The sequence below is a fragment of the Acanthaster planci genome, linkage group LG16, assembly GCF_054643075.1.
Source record: "Acanthaster planci isolate LZ-2023a linkage group LG16, COTS_SCS, whole genome shotgun sequence".
NCBI classification, from domain to species: Eukaryota; Metazoa; Echinodermata; class Asteroidea; order Valvatida; family Acanthasteridae; genus Acanthaster; species Acanthaster planci.
In genome coordinates, this window is record NC_141792.1 from 11,304,192 (window position 1) to 11,327,940 (window position 23,749).

The following is a 23,749-nucleotide window of genomic DNA, read 5'->3' on the forward strand; positions in this document are numbered from 1 at the left end:
CACTGAAAACGGGACAAGACTCAAACCCGTACACGCCCGTGAATCATCTTAATCACAGGATGGCGGCAAAGGAGGAGAGATGACATCATGGCGTCTGCCATAGCTCATAGTTTTCTTACGAACTACTCAAATCTCATTTAGGGTGCCTTCGCACGGTGTCTCCTCTTAAATTAATACGGGTAGGATGCGTGTATCGAGCCTGCGCACTTGTCATTTACGGGCACAGGTATATTTACATACACCTGTGCGGAATAGCCTTTATACTCAAGGGTCATTGCACCATTTGGGTTCCAAAAGATTGATATTATTGCATTCCTGTGGCTTCAAATTAGAGGGCCCTCGTGGTTAAAAGTTGCCTTTGCATAAACTTGAACAAAGCAGTTGTTACATTTAAAAACCAGATAAACGGAGCGGCCCAATACCGCTGATGCCGGACAGTAAGTATTGTCACGTGACACGAACACAGTAGCAGTGTTTCGTCGATTCATTGTAAAAAAAAAATGCCTGTGTCTGGCAACTACCTTTCGTATCAGGCTGGTCCACGTTTGAAGGGGAAGGGGATAACTTTTGTGCCCAGGTTTTGTGGATACCAGACTCGATGACAAATGAGGTCTCCGATATATGGAGGAAGATCAGAAGAGTCACAGGATCAGGAGGCAAAATACGGCATGATGAAGTAAGTGTAAAATTTACACTACACTGCAAGAACCTTAGGTGCTTATCTAACACTGTGCAATCATTGGTGCCTAAAGATTCGAAATATGCATTTTGAATATTGCTGAGTGCAAGTAACTAAGGCATGTGGCATGAGAAGAAATTCCGAGATAATACCATGCGAAATGCGATTTTTGGCTTTCTCCAATTGCACACAGGGTCATTTCGATACTTGCTAGCAGAAGGCAAGGAAACCTGGGCATGCGCACGACTCCTGAACCAGCGAACCTATCATATCCCCCTAAGGAATTACGGCTACAAATAGGCTTAACATTTAAGAATGGTTAAACTGGGACTATGCTTCAGTCACGGGTATTAAGGTCAAGGAGAAACGACAAGAAAGTGGAGATTCTTTGACTCGAATCTCACCTATTGAGTTGTGTCTCCGACTGAAACCAGTCCCTTCCTCCACTATTGTCCATATTGCACAAGAGAACAAAACATCTTTGCCAGTGATTAGAGCCATGGGATTGATTCCATTATTTGTCCAGCGTTGGCTGGACATCTGGATATATATGCACCTTTGCATGTACATAAGAGCTTTAGCCCCAGTCCAGGCCGTCAATTGAGTAACTTATCGGCTGGGTGCATTTCTATTTTTATTCACATGCATGCACAGTGCCTACCTACGAAATCACACACTGAGACATGCAGTTGGCACCATCAGTGGACCGTATAGGGTGCACACACGGCCGTCCTTTCCTCACGAGTCCAAATAGATGTGTTCTATGTTTAGGTCAGCTGCTGAAATGTGCTAAATTCATATTATCATGCTATCGATATGACTGTGCGGAGTTAGAGCCTTCCACAACACCAACAAGCAAGTTTATCGAGAGGAGCGGTTACTTTGGGATCCACAGTTCACTGTCTCTTCAGATGAAGACCACGTTTACAGTCTTGGAAATGCATCCTTACTCATCGGAAATCCCTCGGTCACCGTTGGAGATTATTTCGTTTGGAAAATACACAGGTAAGTTTCTAAACGATTAATCTGTTCTGGAATGTACACATGAATTATCGTCAAGGCCATTTTTAAAAATTGCTTAATAACAGAGGAAGAGTAAAATTGCGGTTTATTGATTAAATGCGAAGCTAAAAAGAAAAACACGAAGAAAAATAACAAGTACCTAATATAAACGTTATAATTAACATTCAAAATAAGTCAAATAAAGAAAAACTTATACGGTGCGATTAACTAATAAATCTGAATAAGAAAAAAATGATGAAATAAAACTCAAATGGAAGGAGCGCATGAAACAAAATGACCGCATAACCGCATGCAAGGGGACTCATCACTAGAGACGCTGCGTTAATGCGAGTATTGTGACTTGTTTTAACCTTTAACCCCGCCCTCTTTGTGCAGTCTCGGTGGTAGTAATCTGTGTCTGTATGAAACTTGGGCTATGTATAGGCAGTTATCTCGGAACACCAAAGGCGCATTAGGTAAACACTGTCTGGAGTATTGCTCTACATCACTTTAAATCATTGCAGTTTTCGAAGGTCCATGCTCCTTAGGGTACTGGCTGTTTCCATGGCAGGGTCTCATTCAACCGATATTCTGATATCATCGAAGGCAAAGGGTAGTAGCTCCTCATTGGATGTCCGCTTCCAAGTTAGGTCTGGCTTAGTAAGGTACACCTCCATGTCCTTCCCGCCGAACTGTGACAAAAAGAAACTGACTTGACGAGAATAAGATCACTCCTTATTGAAAAAACATAATACAATATTAGAAATCACAGTACAATAATCTATCTTGAGTCTCCGACTGGTCAGACAAAGTAACACCTATGGATTCAGATGCCATCTAACGAATTTTCATTGGGGTTCTGGATGTGAGGCCCACGCACTCATGAAATCAAGATTCCTGCCGCAGTACGTTGTCTTTCTAGTGTGTCTGGAAAACAAACGACGCAACTCCGAAAACTCTCCTCAAAGAATTTAATCAAATCAGAGCTTGAGAAGAGATATTCAACTTTTTTTGAAGTGTGATGAAAAGTCAGGGGTTGATATCAATATTAACTGACCTCATGCATGACTTGTCGGCAAGCGCCACATGGTGAAATAAACTTGTCTTTCTGGTCACTAGATTAAAAACAAATTTGCAATTAGACACTGCACATTCACTATGGATTGTTGAAAGTCGAGACCGTAATTGTAAAACGGGACGTGGTTTATTGGCAGAAAATACTCAGGCTCTTGCGAGATTAAATGACTCATAGACGGCAATCACAAAATTTGTTGGACTAAATTTTTAATCAAGGCAATAAATGTATTGCTGAAACAAACAGTTGTACTTGCCTGGCCACAGCAATGGCTTTGAATTCTTTATAGCCCTCGGATATAGCTTTGAATATGGCGCATCTCTCAGCGCAAACCGTTAGCGAAAATGAAACATTTTCGATATTGCAACCTGTAGAAAACCAATAAGAAATTACTGTGTGCTAAATATCGCCGATTTGAAGAAATTCCAAGCTAATACAGTTTGTCCTATGCAGCGCACAGTTTTGGCCTTTCTCAATATTTTGAGAAACGTTTTATGCACTGGATCTGAAAACGAGGCTGTATAGGGCTCCGCGCTGTCGGCGAACACGGCGAAGCATTGGTCAGTGCCGTGTTGCAGCAATTACAAACAAGATCCGGCGGAAAAAGTTGATTGTTAAGATCAAACGAGGTGAGAGGCCAGTATTTTTTCATAAATACTAAGAAAGGCCTATAAGGGCATAGTTAACGTGGTAACAGAAGGCATTTGTAGAGATCTGAGCATGCGCACGACTACTGACACAACGAACCTGTCAGAACGATATACCCAGCAAGATCTGGAACGGAGGGGTACCCCCTACATGTCTAATTCCTATATACACTCTAGGCTATTGTTACCTAACACCCCCCTTAGATGTCTGTAAAGAATTCCTGAGATTCCGATCAAACAATGACCCGCAACACAAAGGTGTATGTTGGGGGGGTGCTCTCCGTCCCATATCTTGCTTCATATGTAGAACGACTAACAATTACGTTCAATCAGGGTTACATGTTACTACGAAGGGTGGGAATTTACGTTTAATACGGCTGTTTCACTATAGTGCGCCACCAAGACCCAAAGCGCGTTTAGGAAGGGTCGACAAATTTCAAGCATTGTGATTGGCCAACGCGTTGCAAACTCTTGGAGGCGCCCTATTGTGAAACGGCCGTATTTGAAAAACGTTTACAAAGCATTCCCATACCGTTTAAAAGTTTAGCGAACACTTCACAGAGGCTGCCGAGCCTACCTCGATGTTTTCATATACTGTATATGCATAATTATACAATTCAACAATCACATGGTCCAGCCGATCAATGCAACAATGTAGATTGATGTTAGAGCATTTAAACAGGCAGTGTTTATTGTTAAAGAATCCACTTTTTTCTCAAAAAGTACATGGATGCCGAAGGGAAAAAACAGCACGTACCAAGCATCGTTTACAATAATGTCAAACCTCTCAAAGGGGCGGTTCCGTTTAAACTTTGGGAAAATCTGTAAACGGATTTGGAACTTTGTCGTCCAAACATTTTAAACGTGTCCACCCTTATATAGTCACGTGCATAAATCTTTCAGCGAGAGGTTATTAGGCAAGGATTGGGAGAAAACTTTAAAGTGACTACCTGAAGAACAAACATTTTGCACCAAGACAGTTTTAAACCTAACGCATTCATTTTATCAGCCCTTCATCTCTGTGAACAAATATGCTTCCTTTTTATCATTCATTTCAGTGTTGGATTAAACGCCAATTTTAGCTCCAGGTTCTGTTTTGTCAGGTTTGTTTTGTTTTCTATTTCTGAGCTGATGCCAACACCATGCAAAGGTTAATTTCCCCAAATCTTCTAACCCAGGTTCTTTCAGGGACTTATCAGCCTATACAGTCTGTATGCGTTACTTTTGTAGACCCTGGGGTCAAGGTGCATTAAGCAGCCCGCTTGTCAAAAATATCATTGCTCTAAACAAATGTTGACAACAGACAGTCGTGACTATCACAGCGTTGTGTGTCATGAGGGTAGGAAAATTAAAGGAACCAGGAAATAGAAATATTTTTATAAATTTTACTAAAAACCCTTGAAATTGCACTTTTGGGTTTCAGTTAACCTGATTTTAAATTTTTGTGTTGCAATTTTAACCCATATTTTAATTTTTTTATGCTAATCCCTATTTGTATATTCACAAGCAGAACGATGATGTCATCCAAGGCACTGAATCTCGATGTTGCACTGATTTGTGCACAGAAAATTTCTAGACTTTTTTAACCACTGCTCATTTTTGGGGGCAATTTATTGCCGTGTAATAATATGGCAATAATCCAGCAAAAATCCGTTTCACAGAAATGTTCCGAAATAGCAGATTTGGGGTTCGCAATTCGAACACGAAAACATGCAACCTGAACCATGTCTTCCTAGATTTACATCAAGCAAAAGCGCCCCCACTTGTCCAGAAATGCTTGACCAATCTCTAATGTTTCAGTTCACGTAACTCAAAAAAGATGTCAAACAGTCTTCATACGTGGAAGAAGAGTACAGAGATACATATGAAGGTGATTCTAAGAAAAAATCATTTCCTGGATCCTTTAAGGTGTCTTACCATTGAAAACCTTGCCATCTTTCGTCAGCAGGGAGGCGCCTACTCGGAACTTGCTTTGGGGACAGTGCGAATGTTTCTTGGCTTGTTGGCTCTGCTTGATCAGTTCCCAAATCTCAGCTGTCCATATACCGAGGGAAAGAGGACCGTAGCTGTATGAAATTTAGATACTCTTAAATCCCTGGACTTGTGTCAGTGTCGGACATTAAACGTATGCCTGAGCGCACAGAACACCGTGGATGTGGCTTTTTCTGGCTTAACACCATGACCCACGGCCCCTCACCGTTCACATGACAACATTTCTCACAGGCTAGGCACAAAGGGGGGGGGGATGTTCCAGTAGGCTTCGTAACATGGATTGGATGCTCGCCAAGACAAGTTTGGCACGACTTCCTGATGAAATCTGGAGAGGTCACAGTGTGCACATTACCTTTAATAATAATATGCCTTCATATTGATCCAGCTACTCATTATTTTGTGAAGATGTTCAAATGGAAATCTAAAGTAACTTTAAAACATACTGGTATATAAATATACTCAAAATCAGTATCCATTGGCCATTTAAGAATTATTCACATGGGTGCCCATCTGAAACAACTTCAGGCGCCACCCCCTTTTCATGCTTTGCAGGGCCTATAGCAGACTGCAAAACCGAGGTGTTAAAAATCAACACTTATTTGGTGTTATCAGATGACCACACCATATGGTGTTACTTTAACACCACCGGTGTCTCTTTGCGCACCTGTGTTACAATACACTGGAGGTTGTTAAAGGTAACACTGAATAACACCAAAAAATTGTCACCCCTGAATACTTTGCAGTGTATGTCTATACATGGCAAATGTGGACCCGGTTATCTCATAATAATCTCATCTACCGACTCTGGCCCTGAGTTTACTGAACCTGTGGTCAATCTTTAGTGCCGTGTGTCGTCAACCCACCTGGTAATGACGAGCAATCCATGATTTCAACTTGATGCAAGGAAGATGCTTCCGCCCCCTTACGGTTTAGAGGAGGTCTGCTTGTAGAGCGACCGTAGAAGAAAGCCCTTGTCACCCCGTTTTTTTCTGCTTTCGAATGGTACTTCCCCTGGTCAAACCTGGCCTGTGTGACTATTGTCGTGGTAGCGGTACATGTATATTGTCCGCCGCCGTTCCTGGTGAGTTGGCAAACAAGTTTGCATAAGGCAAATAGTACAATTTGTGTATGACCTTCGCAGGTCGACGACCAACGCGTTGTCCACCATGCCCATCCTAAGCTTTTATCTATAAGCACAGAAGGTCTGGTATATTAAAATTGGTCGCTACGTTCACCTCGAGTAGATGCGTATTGTTTTGTTTTATGTATCTGGCGGTTGTGTTCACTGCTACAGATGATTTGCTGCAAAATGGTCCAAGGCTGAGTCGGTAGAAGAAGTGTAGCCTGGGCCGTTTTCCAATAATCAACTTCGGCTCCGTCTCAGGCTTCAACTGGTTTTTTTTACTACCTGACTTTGAAGCTGTAAGTGCACTAATTAGTCTAATAGTGCCACAAAACATCAAATAAGATGCAAGAGAGCAAAAACGTACAGTAATCCAATTTGATTTAAATGCTTCAGGCCCACAATCGGGGATTGGTTTCGGGGACGATGACTGAGACGGAGACGAAGTTGAATACCGGTATTGGAAAACGGCCATGGTGTGCAACGTGTTCACTACGGGCCTGTCTGAGCCACAAATGGCGCCCGATCCAATCTGACTCGATTCGCCGCAGTGACACCACCACAACACGCACTGGATAGTTACGCCGACGATTACAGCTTGAGATTGTGGGAGACGTACATTTTATTTTCGCCAGCTTTTGGTCACATACTTTCTAATTTTATTTCGTTATAATTTTCACTTTACAGGGTATGATTTTCAGAGCAAGTTCATTGAAATGGTCCACCTATAATCCCGTCCTAAATTTAACACCATAAAATCTTGATTTTTCGAGGCCGTTTAAGAAAGACACGTTTCATATTTTTGTTGCTCTTTTTTCCGCAATGGATAAACGAACTATTTTAACGTTGTACCGAAATGGAAAAATGTTTTGGAAGATATCCTTGGAATAACAAAGAAAATAGAGCCTTTAAGACTCGTCGACTGGTTACGTTTGAAATCATTTTAGTATTAACATGCGAGAAAGTGCCTTGCCGATAGTTCTTTCAACGTTGTAAATGTTAATGTTTCAATGTTGAAACCTACATTACGTAGCAAAAATAAATGTTACTCTATGAACTGGTAATAGATTACCTTAAAAGGTCGTCCCATGTGGTCCGACCCTATCTGGCTTAATATACAACACACATCAGATATTACGGCAGTATGATCGCGTCGTCAACGTGATATAGCTTTGGTGCATGAATATTTAGGGCAGGAAATCTGGAAAGGGCAAACGGCTACGGTACGCTGCCACCAGAGTGAAGTGATTTTTTGTATCTACAAAAGTCCATCATGGTTGTAATTGGGGCATACAGTGCGATGGACTGACATTTTCTGTAGCGATATACAAGACTAGTCAAGGCCGCTATATAGTGATTGACAATGCCATGGCGAATACAAAAAGTCATCCCCTGCTAGGGGCATTACTGACGCCTTTGGCACAGTTATAATCCAATGATATATATTTTTTTCGATATGGCCAACTGCGCGTATACTCCAACACACGCATTCCCTTTGGGCGCATGTATTTTTAAATACATATTACAATATGCGTCATTCTGGAATGAGATTTCGTAAATAAATATCAACGGAGACTTGGCCTTTAATACACATCTAGCTGGAATGGTAGCTTTTGATAAAGAGAGATACACGTCCGTCAAAAACACAGCAAAAGTGGTAAGAGCACTTCCATGCTTGAAATAGAGACCGCGCCATGGTTGATGCAAAGAGGTTTATTAGACAACGATTACACTTTACACTGTGCAGAATAACACAGTGTTAGTCTGATAGAAAGTAGGTTTGCGGTAGCACCATGGACGTATCTCTTTTGATCTCTTGATCTTGGTGAAGTCTTCAGTCGAAACCGCTGTAGCGATATGATCTTGTGCAGTGGAAAGTTGTCTGTCTAGGTGTGCCATAGATAACAATGCCCAGTGTTAGTGTTAGTCTGAGCTACGCAGGTAGGTAGGTAGTTGGCACAGCTATAAAGATGCAGAACATGCAACACCAACAGCACCTCCAACACCCACCTCATCTTTAAAAACTCCTAGCAGGTCTTATTTGATGTTGCAAACATGAATTATGGACAAGATGAATCTTTTTTCACTCATTTCTGGGTTAAAGGTAAATCCAAAGTGCTGTTTATATATAAGTGGTGTATAGGAGTGACATTTTGGAAGGCATACGGGAAGTAATTCGTTCGTATGACCTATAATTCCACCGCACAGACGCTTAAAAAAATAACAATTTTTTTTACAAAAGTTCCAGCATGGAAAGGTGAAACTAACAGGGAGGCTCAATGGATGATCTGTAGGCACTGTTCAGTTTGCATGGAAACCACACTGCCTTATTCTGCCTCAATCCTCTTGTGCGACAAGGCTTCGGCGTCGAAACCATAAGGCAATAGTTCATGCATGGCAATCCGCTGGAAGGAGAGATCCGGCTTTGTCATGTACACCTCCAGGTTCTTCCCTCCGAACTACACCAAAAGAAGTCAAGGTGGAGACCTTCATAGCAAAGCCTTACAGACACTAGGCTGTGTTTGTAACTTTTCCCACTGAATGCGGGGACTAATATCCGGGTGTTCTATTTTATGTGTGGCTTGTCTGGGGCTACGTCATAGATAACAATGCCCATTCTGGCTCTCGCCCTGAATATATAGAACAATACGACAGATGTCAAGTTGAAGATCTTGAGTCTAGTTCCATTTCTTTATCAGGCAAATGGTATCTCGTGAAATTATTGTTATGCGAGGACCTGTACCAATAGAAATCTCGGGACCGATCTGGATACAGTGTACATTGTAGGACCACTGTATACCATGCATTGCATGAAACGTAAGTCGACGTCCACACTCCAAAAAAAAAAGGTTAGGCCTTGGAAAGCCAACTTTTGAAAGGAAAATCAGAACACTACGGGGTAATACCTGTGTAATGGGAACTCGACAAGGGAAGAGTGAAACACATGAAATAACCAAAGCCAACTTTACCTCATACATGACTTGTCGGCAGGCTCCGCATGGTGCAAGGAAATGGTCTTTTACATCGCTGAATGCAATAATGCCAGATTGGAAAAAGAAGGGAAGAACAAGTTGCATTATCTTGTTGGACTTTTTTTTCCAGTTACAGAATAGTTGGGAAGATTTTTTTTAAGGAAAGCAGGGTTCTCTTTATGTCGGGAAAGCCAGAAAATAAATCAGCTCTGCACTTTCGGAAGTACATTTATGCAAGGATTGAAGTTTGGCTTCTCACCATGTCTTAGAGTCATTAAAGCCATTCTGAAAACTAAGGTTATAAACAACCCCAAAGACTAAATAGGAAGTGGGCAAGAGAAGGTGTGACAATTTCTACATGTCATTTTTGTCTCATTGGGCACATGAGTAGACCTGGGTCTCCAGAGGCAATGAAGGAATAGCTAAGTTGATTGTCAAAAAAGTCACAGTCACAGTCAATAGCAGGCATGTATTACGTGTCACGAGCAATATTGGTGAAGTGAACAAAATTGTTTAATTAGCATTTTCGCTTGTTTTGGTACAAACTTCTGGGGGGCAGGGGTTAGGATTCTATGGCCAAAACTGTAGGGTCAAAAAGGGTGTGGGGATAAATACCGCTGGCCCTGGATGTTAAGGAAAAAAAGAAGTTAAATGAACATTTTGTGCTCACCTGCCGACAGCCATGGCCCGGAATTCTTTATAGCCTTCTGACACAGCCTTGAAGATTGCACATCTTTCAGCACATAGTCCTAGGGTGTATGATGCATTTTCGACATTGCAACCTGACAGACAAGTCCATGCAAACATGTACAAAACAGTTTGATGGCAATACAAGATCACTGTTGACATCAGTTCAGCAAAACCTAGGTCCCCAATTCGTCTTCGTTGTGGGGAAATGTAATCTTTTCCCTTTCAGTGGACCAGGAGAGACAGACAGGCACATTCTGTGAGACACTGTCAGTCAGCTGTTGGCAGCATACATTATTATTTTTCTTTTCATTTTTAACCAGCTTCAAAAGGACATTGTGATAATTAAGAGTTCAGTGTGTCTCTTTGTATTGCTTAGATAACTTGCATATCTGTCCAGCCACACCCCCCCCCTCAAAAACATGCCCACAATGCATAAATTTTACATCAAGAAGGCAACAACACTTTTTTATTTTGCTGGCTACCGGAAGTCAAACCTTAAATCTAATACAATATTTCAGATGTTTGTCGGGACCTTGAATTTTCTTTTTCTGTTGGGGAAGTGTTTTTAGCCGATGTTGCCTGCAATATTTTGCTGTCGGCGGGTCAAAGGGCATTTCAACAGGGTGCCTTCCTTATGTCAACGACACTTTGACAAATAAAGGAATGTTTGAGGCTGCGCATCTTGTAAAGTTTCTGTGTGCAGATGCAGGATGGAAAATCTTAGAGAATTTCCCCAACAATCCATGTAATCATTTATCTCAATTTTCAATTATCATTCCACAATTATAAATGTGATTTTCAAAACTTATTTCCACTAGCTCAATATGCTTGATTTGCTGAGAAAACTGTCTGCATTTACAAGAACACACTTACACGTGTACATGTACACATCACTACACGTGTACATCAATAGGATATACAGCAAATAAGAAAACTCCAGGAAAAAAGTCATCATCCATCTTGGTTGATTCTCAGACAAAATAAGCAACAATCTTTTAAAAGGACTCTCGTTAACATCAAAATTCTGTGCTTTTGATAGAAACTGAAATATTGCCATGTCGGTTGACACTGTATGACTAAGGACAAGAGGAAGAGACACATACTTGTTCCAAAGCAAGGAAAAATGGATATATTCGTGGCTTTTACAAGGTCACCTGATCTGTAGGCAGAAACGATAAACACCGAGTATGGTACTCTGCGCTTGTACATGGTGCCTTGTGGGGTACCGGAACAATGGAAGGTACCCCCACAAGGCCAGTTTTGATCCTTGTGGGGTACTAAAGTGGTACCCCACAAGAATTTCACGAAATAGATATTTCAAATTTACTCAAAAAGGAGGAATTTTCAAGTGCCATTCATCCATCGCAAATTGAAGTGTTTTATATAAGGGACATACGGTCCAAATTTCAACCCACGAAACTGAATTTGGTTGAAATGGCAGTCACTGATTTGAAATTTTTTCTGTGTTGTGTGGAAGTTTTGTATACGAGAACAAAGGAAATACCCCACAAGTATACATATGTAAGGGTGTGTTTGTTGGTGTTAAGGGTTGTTTATGTAAGGGTTGTTTGTTGGAGGACAGAAAGGAACATAGGGTGTTTCCCTGTCCTCAGTGGTAAGTCTATCGTCCTTGGTAGTACATGCTAGAAGTTAGTCTACGGAGGAGTGTTACCTCCATGTCATACATGTGGGAACGAGAGAAAAAACAGACCCTTCTCCTCAGTGGTAGACTAACACGACTGCGCGAATGTGTGCGTATCTTACCGCTGAAAACTTTGCCGTCCTTTGTGAGCAGCGAAGCCCCCACTCTGAACTTGCTGTATGGGCAGTGCGCATTCTTCTTCGCAGTCTGGCACAGTTCAATGAGGTTCTGGATCTCGGCTACAGAGACAGAGAGATGCTCAAAAAACATTTTCAACCAAAAAACATCGTGATTAAAATTTCCATGGTCTTGGGTCTGGTCTTGGGTCTGGTCTTGTGATGGTCTCGACTACAACACTGAATCAAGGTACCATCTGCTGGCAGGGCTAAACTCGTCACGCATGTATTGTATGTCCAGGAAATCAGCAATAATGATGTATGTATGTACAGCAAATTTCAGTTTCAACATTACAATGCTGGCGACTAGTAAACAGTAAACCCTAAGCTTTCTCCGTCATGTCTGTGAGTTTATACGTGAATTAACTGAGTCACTTTCATTCCTAGCTGTGTTTTAAGCTCCATACGATTTCCCGATCATAAGATCTGCTAATGTACCGTGTTCTGATCAAATTCAAAGGGAAACATGTAGGCCTACCTACCTGGCAATGTGTCCGCCATTGTAAAAAGAAATTCTAGAAAGACGGCCTAAACTATTCCGTCTGCAAATGATCGATCATCCCATGTAAATAGGCCAAGTTAAGTTTCCACATAAATCCCGTCAACCGCCGAGTCCAATCCTTAACACAATGAAAATGTATTGATTAATTACTATTCCCACGCCACGTAGCATCCGAAGTACAGCGTACCTCTGGTCAGGCAGTGTTTATTTACGCTTTACATGAGCACATGTAGACCATCCCGACCATTATCCGCTGACTGTGCTTAAAATTAAGGCACGCAACCAGGGAAAAGCCTCGCGGATTTCAAACCCAAGCGCGGGGTACCAGGGGTAGACGGGGGGCGTTTTCCACGATCCGGCCTCTGATTGGTTTAGATGGGCTGCTTTAAAATAAAGTCGTGTTTACAGTACCAAACTGCAGCATTGTATGCCACATTTGCCAACTTTGCTCGCTTCCATGCGACACGTGAACTACCTGTAGCTGTCTCTTTCCACTAAACAGTGCAGACGATAAGTTTACCGATAAAGGCGCACGTCTGGAAATCCTGTTAGGTTCTTGCTATTTCACATGGTATAAAAAATAACTGGTACAAAGTTAAAACATGGAAATAAAGCAATGGCAAATTTGTGTATTGGAGGCGAGATTAAAGATATTAACAACGGGGCCACTTGTCTTTATTGAGGTCGCACTTAGTGTAAGAAAGTGCAGAGAAAGATCGTATTCGTAAGCCTGATGAAATGTGTTGCTTTGGAACTATGAATCTTTAATAAAGTTTGGGAATTAGGAATCTGCACTTTAAATGTAGTTTAACAAGTTATATGTTGACATATTTTATGCTGCCATGGCACAGGTGATATCGATTTGTCTGGAGAACTGCACTCCGTAGTACTAGTAAGGAACATTCATGGGTGTGTCTTATTGGGACTCAACTTTCTTCAGAGAGTTATTTAAAACGAAAATTTGTTTACAATTCTCCTTTGATGCTGCGGAAACTAGTCCGATTAAGGGAAAAAATCGTCTAAACTATCCATGTTGAAGTCATTTTGTCTGCACGAAATGGCAGTGCGGGGGAACTGAAATGGGTGCGACACGCGTACATCCTTACAGAAACAACAATGAATCCACGGTGATTCATCTTATAAACTCAGCTCCACAAATTAAAGACACCCCTTAGAAAGTTCATGCCTTCCATCTCCATTCAAGCATGGAGGAATCGACGCAGTTCCTTTCTTTGACGCAATGGTTCAAGTCAGTTCAAGTGTGGATTTGTAACTAATTCACAGCATTCTTAATTACAAAACCAGACTTTCTCATGCATTCTGCTTGCCATTATCTACAAATGCATTTAACAGCTTGAGAATATCGGGATGTTCAGAATGTTACCAAAATTTAATAAAAACACCACCAAAATAATGTCCCCAATTTGAAAGCTGGAGAGCAGTTAGAAAATAACCTAATCTGTGAAGCGAGAATGGCAAAGTTTGGGGAAAAATTGATCTTGAAGGACATGCTGAATCAGATAGTCGGCAAAGCTTCAATCAGGAAACATCACACCAACTTGCCATTAATAAGAGGTTGCAACAATGACTGGGAAATATTTGCCAAGAAATGAATTTTAACATTTACCAAAATGTAATTGACCCTTCGATAGCACTAACAGTTTCAAATCCTCCGATTTTACATACACACCCTAGGGGATAGGGTTAAAAGATATGATCAAAATCTACATGAATTTCTTTCCTTCTCTCAAGAACAACAATTGACATATAATGCGTGTATTTATTTAACTATTGTATACCTCTCTGGAACAAGTAAGAAACATTTAGCTCATGTCCATCTAGTAAATATATACGAAAACTCCTAATGTTATATTGAGTCAGCGTACAATAAACATATGTAAATATGGTTTCTGTTCAAAATGGATGTAATTATGTCCACATAATTAGGTAATATCAGCTATTAGAAAATTAATGGTGAATTCCTTTTTTATAATTATCTTCTAAGCATTATGCATTACATGCAAAAAATGCTTATTTCAATACTACATTTTTAAACAATCAAATATATATTTAAATGAAACTTATAATATGCCCCATTGAAACCAATGGGATCCCATTCGGTCCTATTGTATCCAGTTGAGTCCTATTGGGTCCCATTGAAAAATCCAATGGGATTTAATGGGAGTCAACTTGAATTTTCTCCTGAATAGTTACGGATGACTAGTCTCTGCAGTTAGCACACCAATAGCCCCGAGGTTTGCAGTGCAACGCCACATAAAATACTGATATCACACACTCATTACCCCAGACTAGAGGTAATCCAGATTTTTAAAAACTTCATTAAAATTCTGTTAAACTGAAGAGTGCCCAAAGTTCCATTGCACGAAGGCATAAAATTCCTGAAATGAGCTTTCTGGTATTGAAGAACAGTGCACTTGTTACTGCTTGCTAAACCAGTCTACCAACGGGAGACTTTTGAGATGATGGCAGCAGCCAACACACTGGTCCTTTTTCAAGGTACTGCACATGCTCAGAACTACGCACGCATCCTCGGAACTAGTAATAAAGACCGGTCTGTTTGTCGCCACCAAGCGTCTCAAAGTCTCCCATTGGTTAAGGCACAATTAAGTGCAAAAAAGTCACAGATTGACCAAACAAACAGAAGAGATGCTCTTGGTTTGATGTCAAGTGAGCATTAAAATTCCCAAAACCAGGAACAAGGTTCCAGCCATTTGTCACCACAATGGTGAATATTTACAAACCTCGGTCATAACCCTGAGTAATAGACAATAGTTGTATTTGGCACTGCATAACAAAAGGCAAGTGCCGGGAAAAATGCACAGTAGTTTAGTAAAAACTCTGCCTACTTTTTAAAATTTGCCAGCACCAACCCTCTGCGAACCAGTACAAATTCCCAAGTACCACGTACTTAAGTTCTAAAACCTTATCTTATTTCTGTCTGCAAACAAATATTGACATTGCAAGTTTGATTCAAATCACCCTTGTACTGCTGCGGTTCACGTACATATATCTGCTATGTTCGTTCTCAAGTGAAAAATCATCCAATTTTACATAGGAAATATGTAGTTGGTTTTTACAACCTGGTTCAGTTGCTGTGAAGCTATACTGACTGCAACACCTATCTGAATGTTCTCGTTTTCATGAAGAGACATGACAAATTTGAGACAGGTCAGCTGTGCACTCGCTAGCATCTCGGACACAACGTCTGAGTACACCAAGGCTATTTACATCACGTCTTTTATATGAATAGGGACCCCCTTGCGGTAGGACTGTTCGCAGGCCTCAGCAATGATCGTTGCCATGACGGTTTCTGTCCGAGAGACTTCGACATGGGTGTCCAGACCTGAAAAGGGAAGGGAGAACAAAGTGGTGGATTGCTATAGCACCGACATGCACTGATCAGTACGAGCAAGTCTGATTAAGGGCAGTGGTTAACCACGGTCTCTGACTGGAGTTGGAGTTAAGTTTATATCCATATATCAAACTAATAACAGTTACTGAACTCCAACTCCAACTTACTGGTATCGTTTGCACACTTGTTTGTCCAATTACTAGACAAGTCCACTCTCACTTCAAATGGCAATAGATCTACAACAAAATGCTGCTATGAAAAGCAAATTCTTGGATCTTAAGTCTTTTCTAATAACTCTTCTGCTCTTTTTGTTTGTTTGTTTGTTTGTTTTTTTGTCAGTCTGTTAATACCAGGGTTCTGTGTTATAATGAGTTTATTTGGCTTAGTCCCAGCAACTTTGACAAATTGGAAGTTGACTTTAGGTGGAAAAATTTTTCTCAGGAGACTATTATTCATATTTCGAGGTGCTAAGGTACAGGTAAGTTGGGATATCTAGTGCTCTCATTCACCTACAAAGTGACAACAGATTCAATACCTAGTTCATAATCGATGAAGTAGTCCAGCTCGTTGGCGTAGGCCTCAGCGTAGCGCTGGGGGAAGGAGTGAGCGATTGGCTCCGTAGAGGAGCCCTGTTTGCCAAGATGGCCAACTAAGTTGAATTGATGGCTGACGTTGCGAGTCTGCAACATTCCAGCGGAACCAAAAACCTTCAAGAAAGGAAAGGATAAACGATGAAGGACGGAATGATAACAAGCTGCATCCCAGCACTGGCTACTTTGAATCTGATACGGCAATGGGAGCTGTATGGAGTAGAGATAATGTGCCAACAAAAGGTCAATTCTGAATTCTTATTTTCTTAACAAGAGAACTAGCTTAAGCCTTCTACAATCAAACGTACATCCTGGATAAAGCTGTCCTTTCAAAATCACATGTGTGTCGTTTCTCCGCAGTCTACATACAGTGGAAGTGGATTGAATTCTTGATAGTCTTTGATAAAATAACGTCCCCTCTGTTTTCTAGTGAAACACATTACAAGGCAGTGGAAGCGGGAACCGAGGTACCTCAATGCGTTGGTCGTATCCATAGCTGGATTCCCGGTTCAGGTCGATGGTGGCGATGGTTCCGCTGGGGAACTTCATGGTGATGGCCACCTGATCCACGTCGTCCATCTCGGCCAGCTCTTGGTGGAAAAGATGTGCCTGGGTGTACACCACGTCTGGGTACTGGCCCAGGATCCAGCAGACAACATCAATGTCGTGAACGCCGCAATCGTGGAAAATACCACCTGGTGGAAGGAAGAGAGGGAGGGGAGATGTAGAATAGACTCTTGAATTGAAAGTGAGGTAAAAGTTTGATTTTGGGAACCCCAGAGTTGAAATAACAGGAACAAAATAAACGTTCCATACAAATTCACACCAGCTTTCAATTAGAATAATTTGAAATCTGTGACAATTATATCGGCATGTAAATGTTTTAAGCCACATTGAAACACAAATGAAAGTGTGGTTTGGAACCCAAAAAAGTCTGGCGCTCCATTTAACAGGATTTTACATTGGATACAATAGATTTGGGGAAAAATGATAAAACATGGCTTCCCTGTAGGTCAATTAGATTGCATCCAGAACAGGCTTCAACAGTTAAGCTGGAACACAATGCACTGTTCCTTATTCTTTGCTTCTCACCATAGCAACCCCCGTATGTGGCATTTATGAACATCACTTTATCCCGGTGATGAAGCTAGGATTTTACAAGTGGCAGGGGGCACAAGGGGGGGTGGCACTAGCATCTTATGGGGGGCACCAGCTTTCAGTAGGGTTTGTTTTTTTGGGGGCAAGTTTTTGTTAGCCTTGTTCAATATCTATTCATCCGTTTAAGGGGGGAGGGGCCATTGGGAATTTGTGGGGCAAACGTCTGCCGCCCCACCCCCCCTCCCATGGCTATGCCCCTGCTTCATCCTTCAAGGTATACCCTGCGATCCAGAAGACAAGACAAACGGACAGATATATCATACAACATGTAGCCACAGCTTTCTATGGAGAGAATCACGTATGCTGGCTTCAGATTTTGGAAACAAAATGGCTGTTCATCATACTGCAGGGCACATGGCTAATGTATCTGTCCAAGCGCTCTGGTGCATTTGGTTCCAACAAAGGTGACAGTCATGTCGCAACTCTCTATAAACAGCTTTGCATGTGGCCACTTGGCTGGGAGGTTCATCCCCACAACACTCTGCACCGGGAACCGTATCTGTCTGCTTCATTTTACCTGACATCTTAAAGTAGGCTAGACTTGGGAATGGACTGTCTCTCGAGCACGTCTTGATGCACTGGACTTGCCCTACTTCACCATTTCGGATGCGCTGCTGCAAGTGTCGAATTGAAGGATCGTAGCGCCTGTTGAAAATGGGCAAAAGAGAGAGAAGCTTGACGTCTAAGATGGCAAAACAATGACCTATTTATGACTGACAACTGAGCTGAGGAGGCATCCGAATCTCTTGTCTAGAGCTAGGTCTAGGTCTTCGCTCCATTGGAAATGCGTGGAGACAACGGTGTCTAAACTTAGCGTGAGAGGTGAACGCTCAGCTAGCCACGTATGTTACCCATGTGAGGTCCAAGTTTACAGCGCAATCGACAAAAAAAGGTAACAAATGACGTGCATTGCTAGCTGATTTCTTGCCATTCAAAGCTAAACAAAAAACTGCAAACACTCACCTGTTGAAAGCACAGTAGAGCATCTTGCCACGTTCCTCGGCTAGATCATAGCATGACTTGGTGGCACTGAGCTCTCTTGCGATGGGCTTCTCACAAAACACAGATTTACCTGGGGTAGGGGGTAGGGGTGTTGTTGCAATAGATAAACAACCATTGCAAATCAGGAAGTAGTCAATTAAGAATAGTTAATTTATTTGCATTTCACTGCTGCAGCCAATGAATAAATGCATAAATAAAAGACACATAAAATTATACGTATGATAAATAAAATCATTAGCATAAAAGATACAGATGTATAAAATATGGGTAGATTAAATAATGGTTAGATCTATATTCTGATAATATTGAAAATGATATGGCATAATAATTAAATACCTAATCAGGGATTTTGCCGGTGGTAATAAAATGAAACAAACTCTCTTGCAAATTGCAATTTAAAATGAGATAAACTAAAATGATGACCGGATGAAAAGTTTGTAAATAAAGCACTAAACTGATGAACTTTGGGTCTGATGTGGTAAAGTTGCCTTGGCAACATGACTTTTTACCTGCCAACAGCGCTTTCTTGACAATGTCTTCATGCGTGTGTGTGAAGGTGCATACGATGACGGCATCGACACTGGTATTTAAAGCCAAAAAGAATAGAGGGGTGATCAGAAATAACAATCAACTTTGAAAACCCCAAACAAATCACCCGAGGTCATTCGGTGCAAGCAGGAGCATGCGTTTGATCTTAGTACCCTGCAAATGTTTTCAACTTCAGATGATGACTCGCGCTCAAGCTGGGATGTATGCACAAGCGTGCCAGGCACAGTGTGGACCTCTGAAGAAAAGAAGTACCTAGGGGTTGGAAGACGTTGTGGGGGCTTGCACACCACGTCCACAAAGAGTTTTCCCCTCTCCGAAAGACAGCTTCAGAGGGGTCATGCAGGGTTTCCGGTGGAAACAGTTCAAGAAATCATCGTCAAAAATCCAGCTCGAAGGAGTTATCCTAGTGGGGAGAAGGAGCATTTTGCCCAATTGTTTTTCAACCACAGGAAGGTTAAACAAGAACCTGTGACTTTCCTGTGTTATTAAAAAAAACAAGAAGTTCACGAAATTGTGGGTTGAATTTTGATGAGGCTAGAACATATTGTACACATGTGCAAATAGGTTTACGTATGTGTACATGTATTTATTCTTCTTACGTGTATGTACATGTTGATGAGGCTAGAACATATTGTACACATGTGCAAATAGGTTTACGTATGTGTACATGTATTTATTCTTCTTACGTGTATGTACATGTTGATGAGGCTAGAACATATTGTACACATGTGCAAATAGGTTTACGTATTTGTACATGTATTTATTCTTCTTACGTGTATGTACATGTTGATGAGGCTAGAACATATTGTACACATGTGCAAATAGGTTTACGTATGTGTACATGTATTTATTCTTCTTACGTGTATGTACATGTTGATGAGGCTAGAACATATTGTACACATGTGCAAATAGGTTTACGTATGTGTACATGTATTTATTCTTCTTACGTGTATGTACATGTACTAGCAGTTCAGAAAACTTGGTGAACTTAAATACTTGTTTTTCTTGTGCTGTGAACATTATCTTAGGCCAGCCTTTTGTTGACGGTTTCCTTGACTGCTCCTCTTCCTTTTGCATAACTTTAATTCTCAAATGCCTCTAAAATGATTTTCCTGAATGCAGATAACCTTGTGTGGACTTGGTTTAGTCCACACAACCTGCATCGCATACATGTTGACCTATTTTGTTCACAGGTCCGTGCTAGCTGTGTAAGGTTAACACAGGTACACTGTATAGTACACATGTACATGTATGTACATGTAGTTATTTTTTTAATTAACAATTTTCTGTAAGATATTAAAAGCTTGAATGCATAAATGCAAAATGAGATTGATTTGCACACTTATTACCCCGTGGGCTTAACATAATGCCGACTGAAAATTCTGGTTGTGATCATATCCTAAGCCCGGGGCTCAAAGAATTAGATTCAGCTCAGGTGATTTAATGATCAGCCTATAGTGCTTTCCTGTAATTTGAAAAACAAAATGGGGTTTCTTTATTTGAGTGTACAATGAACATCGTAACGACGAGTTTATCTCTATTGTATTTTTTCCTGCTTTGTGGTTAAGGAAAACGATAAACGACATTCGTGCTATACCACTCCACTTTGAGTTTTTCAAATGAGCAAACATATTTCCACTGTTAAACTACAGATACACACACTTTTCATTACTTCATTCGGCTCGGCTCCAGTAGAAATAATTTTGTGTCTTGTTAAATTTTGACCTAATTGTAGCCTGGAACCTCAGTACAGCATGTAAATTTCAACCCTAAATCTGAAGCTTGGGTGCAGTGCTTAATGGTGGGACTGACAAGAGCCCAAGTGATGGAATGGGGTTGAATTTTGCATCACCAGTGGTGCCTTTTTTTTAACAAGAAAGCATAAAATCGGTTGAGATTCAACAGATTCAGAATGCTTGAAATCAGACAGCAGTTTTCACTTTTAAGCTTACCACCAAAAGTGGAGAGATATTGTCAACTGATGGTCGGTGGGAGACTTTGACGGGCTGGGGATACCCAGTGAAACTTTATCAGTTGGAATGTACGTGTACCGTGCTTTGGCTACGAGGACACCCACAAGACAGTTCTCTGTGCCAGTCTTTTCCAGGGGTTTCAATGAAGAAGAGCTACACTAAGCACATGATTGGGCAACACCATGAAGCAAATTCCTCATTTCAACATTCACGCTGGATCAGCATCTGATATCAACATCAGGAATACATATAAAACTAGACTGGCTTGCATGAACAGACCTGACAAAACTTGAGCTTGTAACACAGATTTTGAGACACCTCTTTTCAAAATGTGGACCACGCTCGGAAGGTGTTGGTCAGGTACACTCATACCCCTTCTGCCGCACCCCTACCTGTCCCCTCACAAATGCACCACCCCAAAGAACAAAAGTCAGACTGTGCTGTTGTTAGGTTGATCTATACAGTTACTGTGCACATAACAAGGGCAATAGACTGATGAAAGAATTCGAAGCGCCAGGTGAAACTGTGCTGTCGGATTTGGGTAGGATAAAACCAGAACTGTGTACTTTGATCCGCTCACGTCCAGTTGACAATTATTGAAGGAAGGATGGCAAGGTCGCACAATGGTGGCTTGATGTTTACACTCAGATTTGGCATCGTGATACTCAGATAGAGGTATACACATTTATATTTTTGTTTCTGGTTTGTAATAAGAACTAAATGGGTCCCAACTGATTCCATTCCCCAAAATGTGCAGCAAACCTCTTTATCTTGGCTGATGATGGCCAAAATTATTGAAAAAGTTTCCAATTCCTCATGGGATCCATTATAACTCACTATCATGTTCGTCGGTCTGGGAAGAGAGCAGGTGCAGGTACAATGAGTATAAACGAGATGCTTGGCCAGTCTTCTGTGTCAGATCTTGTAACTTTACACGTTTTACGTGTACATACATACACGTAAGTTAACAATAACCACAATCTCTATGCATCAGACTAGGTGGGACTTTATAAATCACCTAAGTTATCCAATCGTGGAGTTTTCCCTTCCGCCACTGACTCCAACTGTGACCCGCTCAGTGAAAATGAGTCACAAGTCACCAGAGCCACTTTTTGAGTTTTCATTTGATTGGAAAGATCAAGTTGAGTTTTTTGTTTTAATGTATCACTCAGTTTGGCATCCTGATGGAAGTGGATACTCCATGGCAGTGGCGTAGCGACAGGTGGCCTGGGGGACACGTGCCCCCTCCACAAATTTCTTGTGCCCCGGCAAGTCCCCCCCCACCACTAAAACAAAATGGATAAATTGATATTGAAAAAAGCTAACAAAAACTTACTCCCACACCATACCACTAAAACTTGAGTAAAAGCTGGTGTCCCCCCCAAGATGCTGGTGCCCCCAAGTTGTGCCCCGCCCCCCACTAGTAAAATCCTAGCTACACCACTGCTCCATGGTGAAAAATGCTGTGGGTTCCTATTGTTTTACACTGTCCACAATTATTCTAAAGGACTTTTTGCTCCAAAGTGGCTGTGGCAACTTGAGACTCATTTTCAGAGTGGGTCAAAATTGTTTTAAACTGATAAAGTTGAACAGCTTAATTAAAACCACATTCTGCTTATAACAAGGACATTTTTAGGTCCCCATTCTTTGTCCTTCAGTGTTCTCATTCCGGAAAATACACGGTTCCTATTACAACAAAGTTATCTGCAAAGTCTGAAGAATGTCTCAGTTAACAAGGTTTGACTGTACTTTAGTTATACACATATATTGGTACATAAAAAACTAACAAGTTTTAAAAATCTAAACTTAAAAACTTGTCCTCATGTCACTGGGACAGTCTGTTACAAGCTGAATGGACTTTACAGTACTCCAATGAAATGCAAGGCGAAGTACAACTTATTTTTTTTTTCAGCAAACAAGGACTGTGGCCTCCATACATGTATGTACATGTAAATGTATGATTCCACGATAAACTTAACAGATCTGGAATTACACGTACTGAGAGTCTACTTGGTACTCATAGTGGTATGTTGACTGGATACGGAACTCTTGTAATTGGCAAGAATTTCGGGTCTAACCTCAGTGAAAATGACACAGTTCTAGGGGTAACGTAAATCTACTGGGGGTACTTTTCACCTCTTGTCCTGGTAGACCCTCTCGGATTCGGCGGCGGTGATCACCTCGCAGCACTCGTCGATGGCCACTTGCAGGTGTCCCTGGCTCAAGACCTGCTCGGCCCGCTCTCGGCTCTCCTCGACCACGTACCGGATCACGGCGCGGGGATTCAGGGCCAGGTTGCCGATGTGGATGGTACCGGCGCGGCCCAAGCCGAAGATGGCAAACGACAGTTTGTTCTTCTTCACGTCAGTCTGGGAGGCCATATCTTTAGTTTTATAGAGCTAGTTACATGTGCGTACCAACGTGGCTTTAGATCGGTCCAAGGACATGCACGCTCAGTTTGGCTTCACTTTGGTAGAACTGGAAGTTTGAAAAGTCATGCCAAGCCTCAGTATGAAGTAAACACACTATTTATATGTAGGCCTGCCTAACATACATATGCATGTCCGTACGTGTGTGACTGTCTGTGTACACGGCAGGTAATTG

The 23,749-nt window shown here is 41.4% G+C and overlaps 3 protein-coding genes across 3 annotated transcripts; all 3 read right to left on the reverse strand.

Moving 5' to 3' along the window:
- Positions 1-1,838: 1,838 nt before the first annotated feature.
- LOC110979004 (cytidine deaminase-like) lies at positions 1,839-6,423 on the reverse strand. Its single transcript, XM_022234444.2, has 5 exons — positions 6,259-6,423; positions 5,321-5,437; positions 3,013-3,124; positions 2,739-2,796; positions 1,839-2,373 (listed from the first exon to the last, which is right to left on the reverse strand). Exons 1-5 carry the CDS (start codon positions 6,278-6,280, stop codon positions 2,257-2,259), a joined length of 426 nt encoding a protein of 141 aa, XP_022090136.1. The 5' UTR covers positions 6,281-6,423; the 3' UTR covers positions 1,839-2,256.
- Positions 6,424-7,122: 699 nt separating this feature from the next.
- cda (cytidine deaminase) lies at positions 7,123-12,744 on the reverse strand. The gene is made up of 5 exons (XM_022234442.2): positions 12,481-12,744; positions 11,945-12,061; positions 10,161-10,272; positions 9,488-9,545; positions 7,123-8,977 (listed from the first exon to the last, which is right to left on the reverse strand). Exons 1-5 carry the CDS (start codon positions 12,497-12,499, stop codon positions 8,846-8,848), a joined length of 438 nt encoding a protein of 145 aa, XP_022090134.2. The 5' UTR covers positions 12,500-12,744; the 3' UTR covers positions 7,123-8,845.
- A 400-nt stretch (positions 12,745-13,144) lies between these two features.
- LOC110979000 (uncharacterized) lies at positions 13,145-23,723 on the reverse strand. Its single transcript, XM_022234430.2, has 7 exons — positions 23,282-23,723; positions 19,133-19,203; positions 18,585-18,693; positions 18,139-18,266; positions 16,935-17,158; positions 16,409-16,580; positions 13,145-15,864 (listed from the first exon to the last, which is right to left on the reverse strand). Exons 1-7 carry the CDS (start codon positions 23,524-23,526, stop codon positions 15,746-15,748), a joined length of 1,068 nt encoding a protein of 355 aa, XP_022090122.1. The 5' UTR covers positions 23,527-23,723; the 3' UTR covers positions 13,145-15,745.
- Positions 23,724-23,749: the final 26 nt, after the last annotated feature.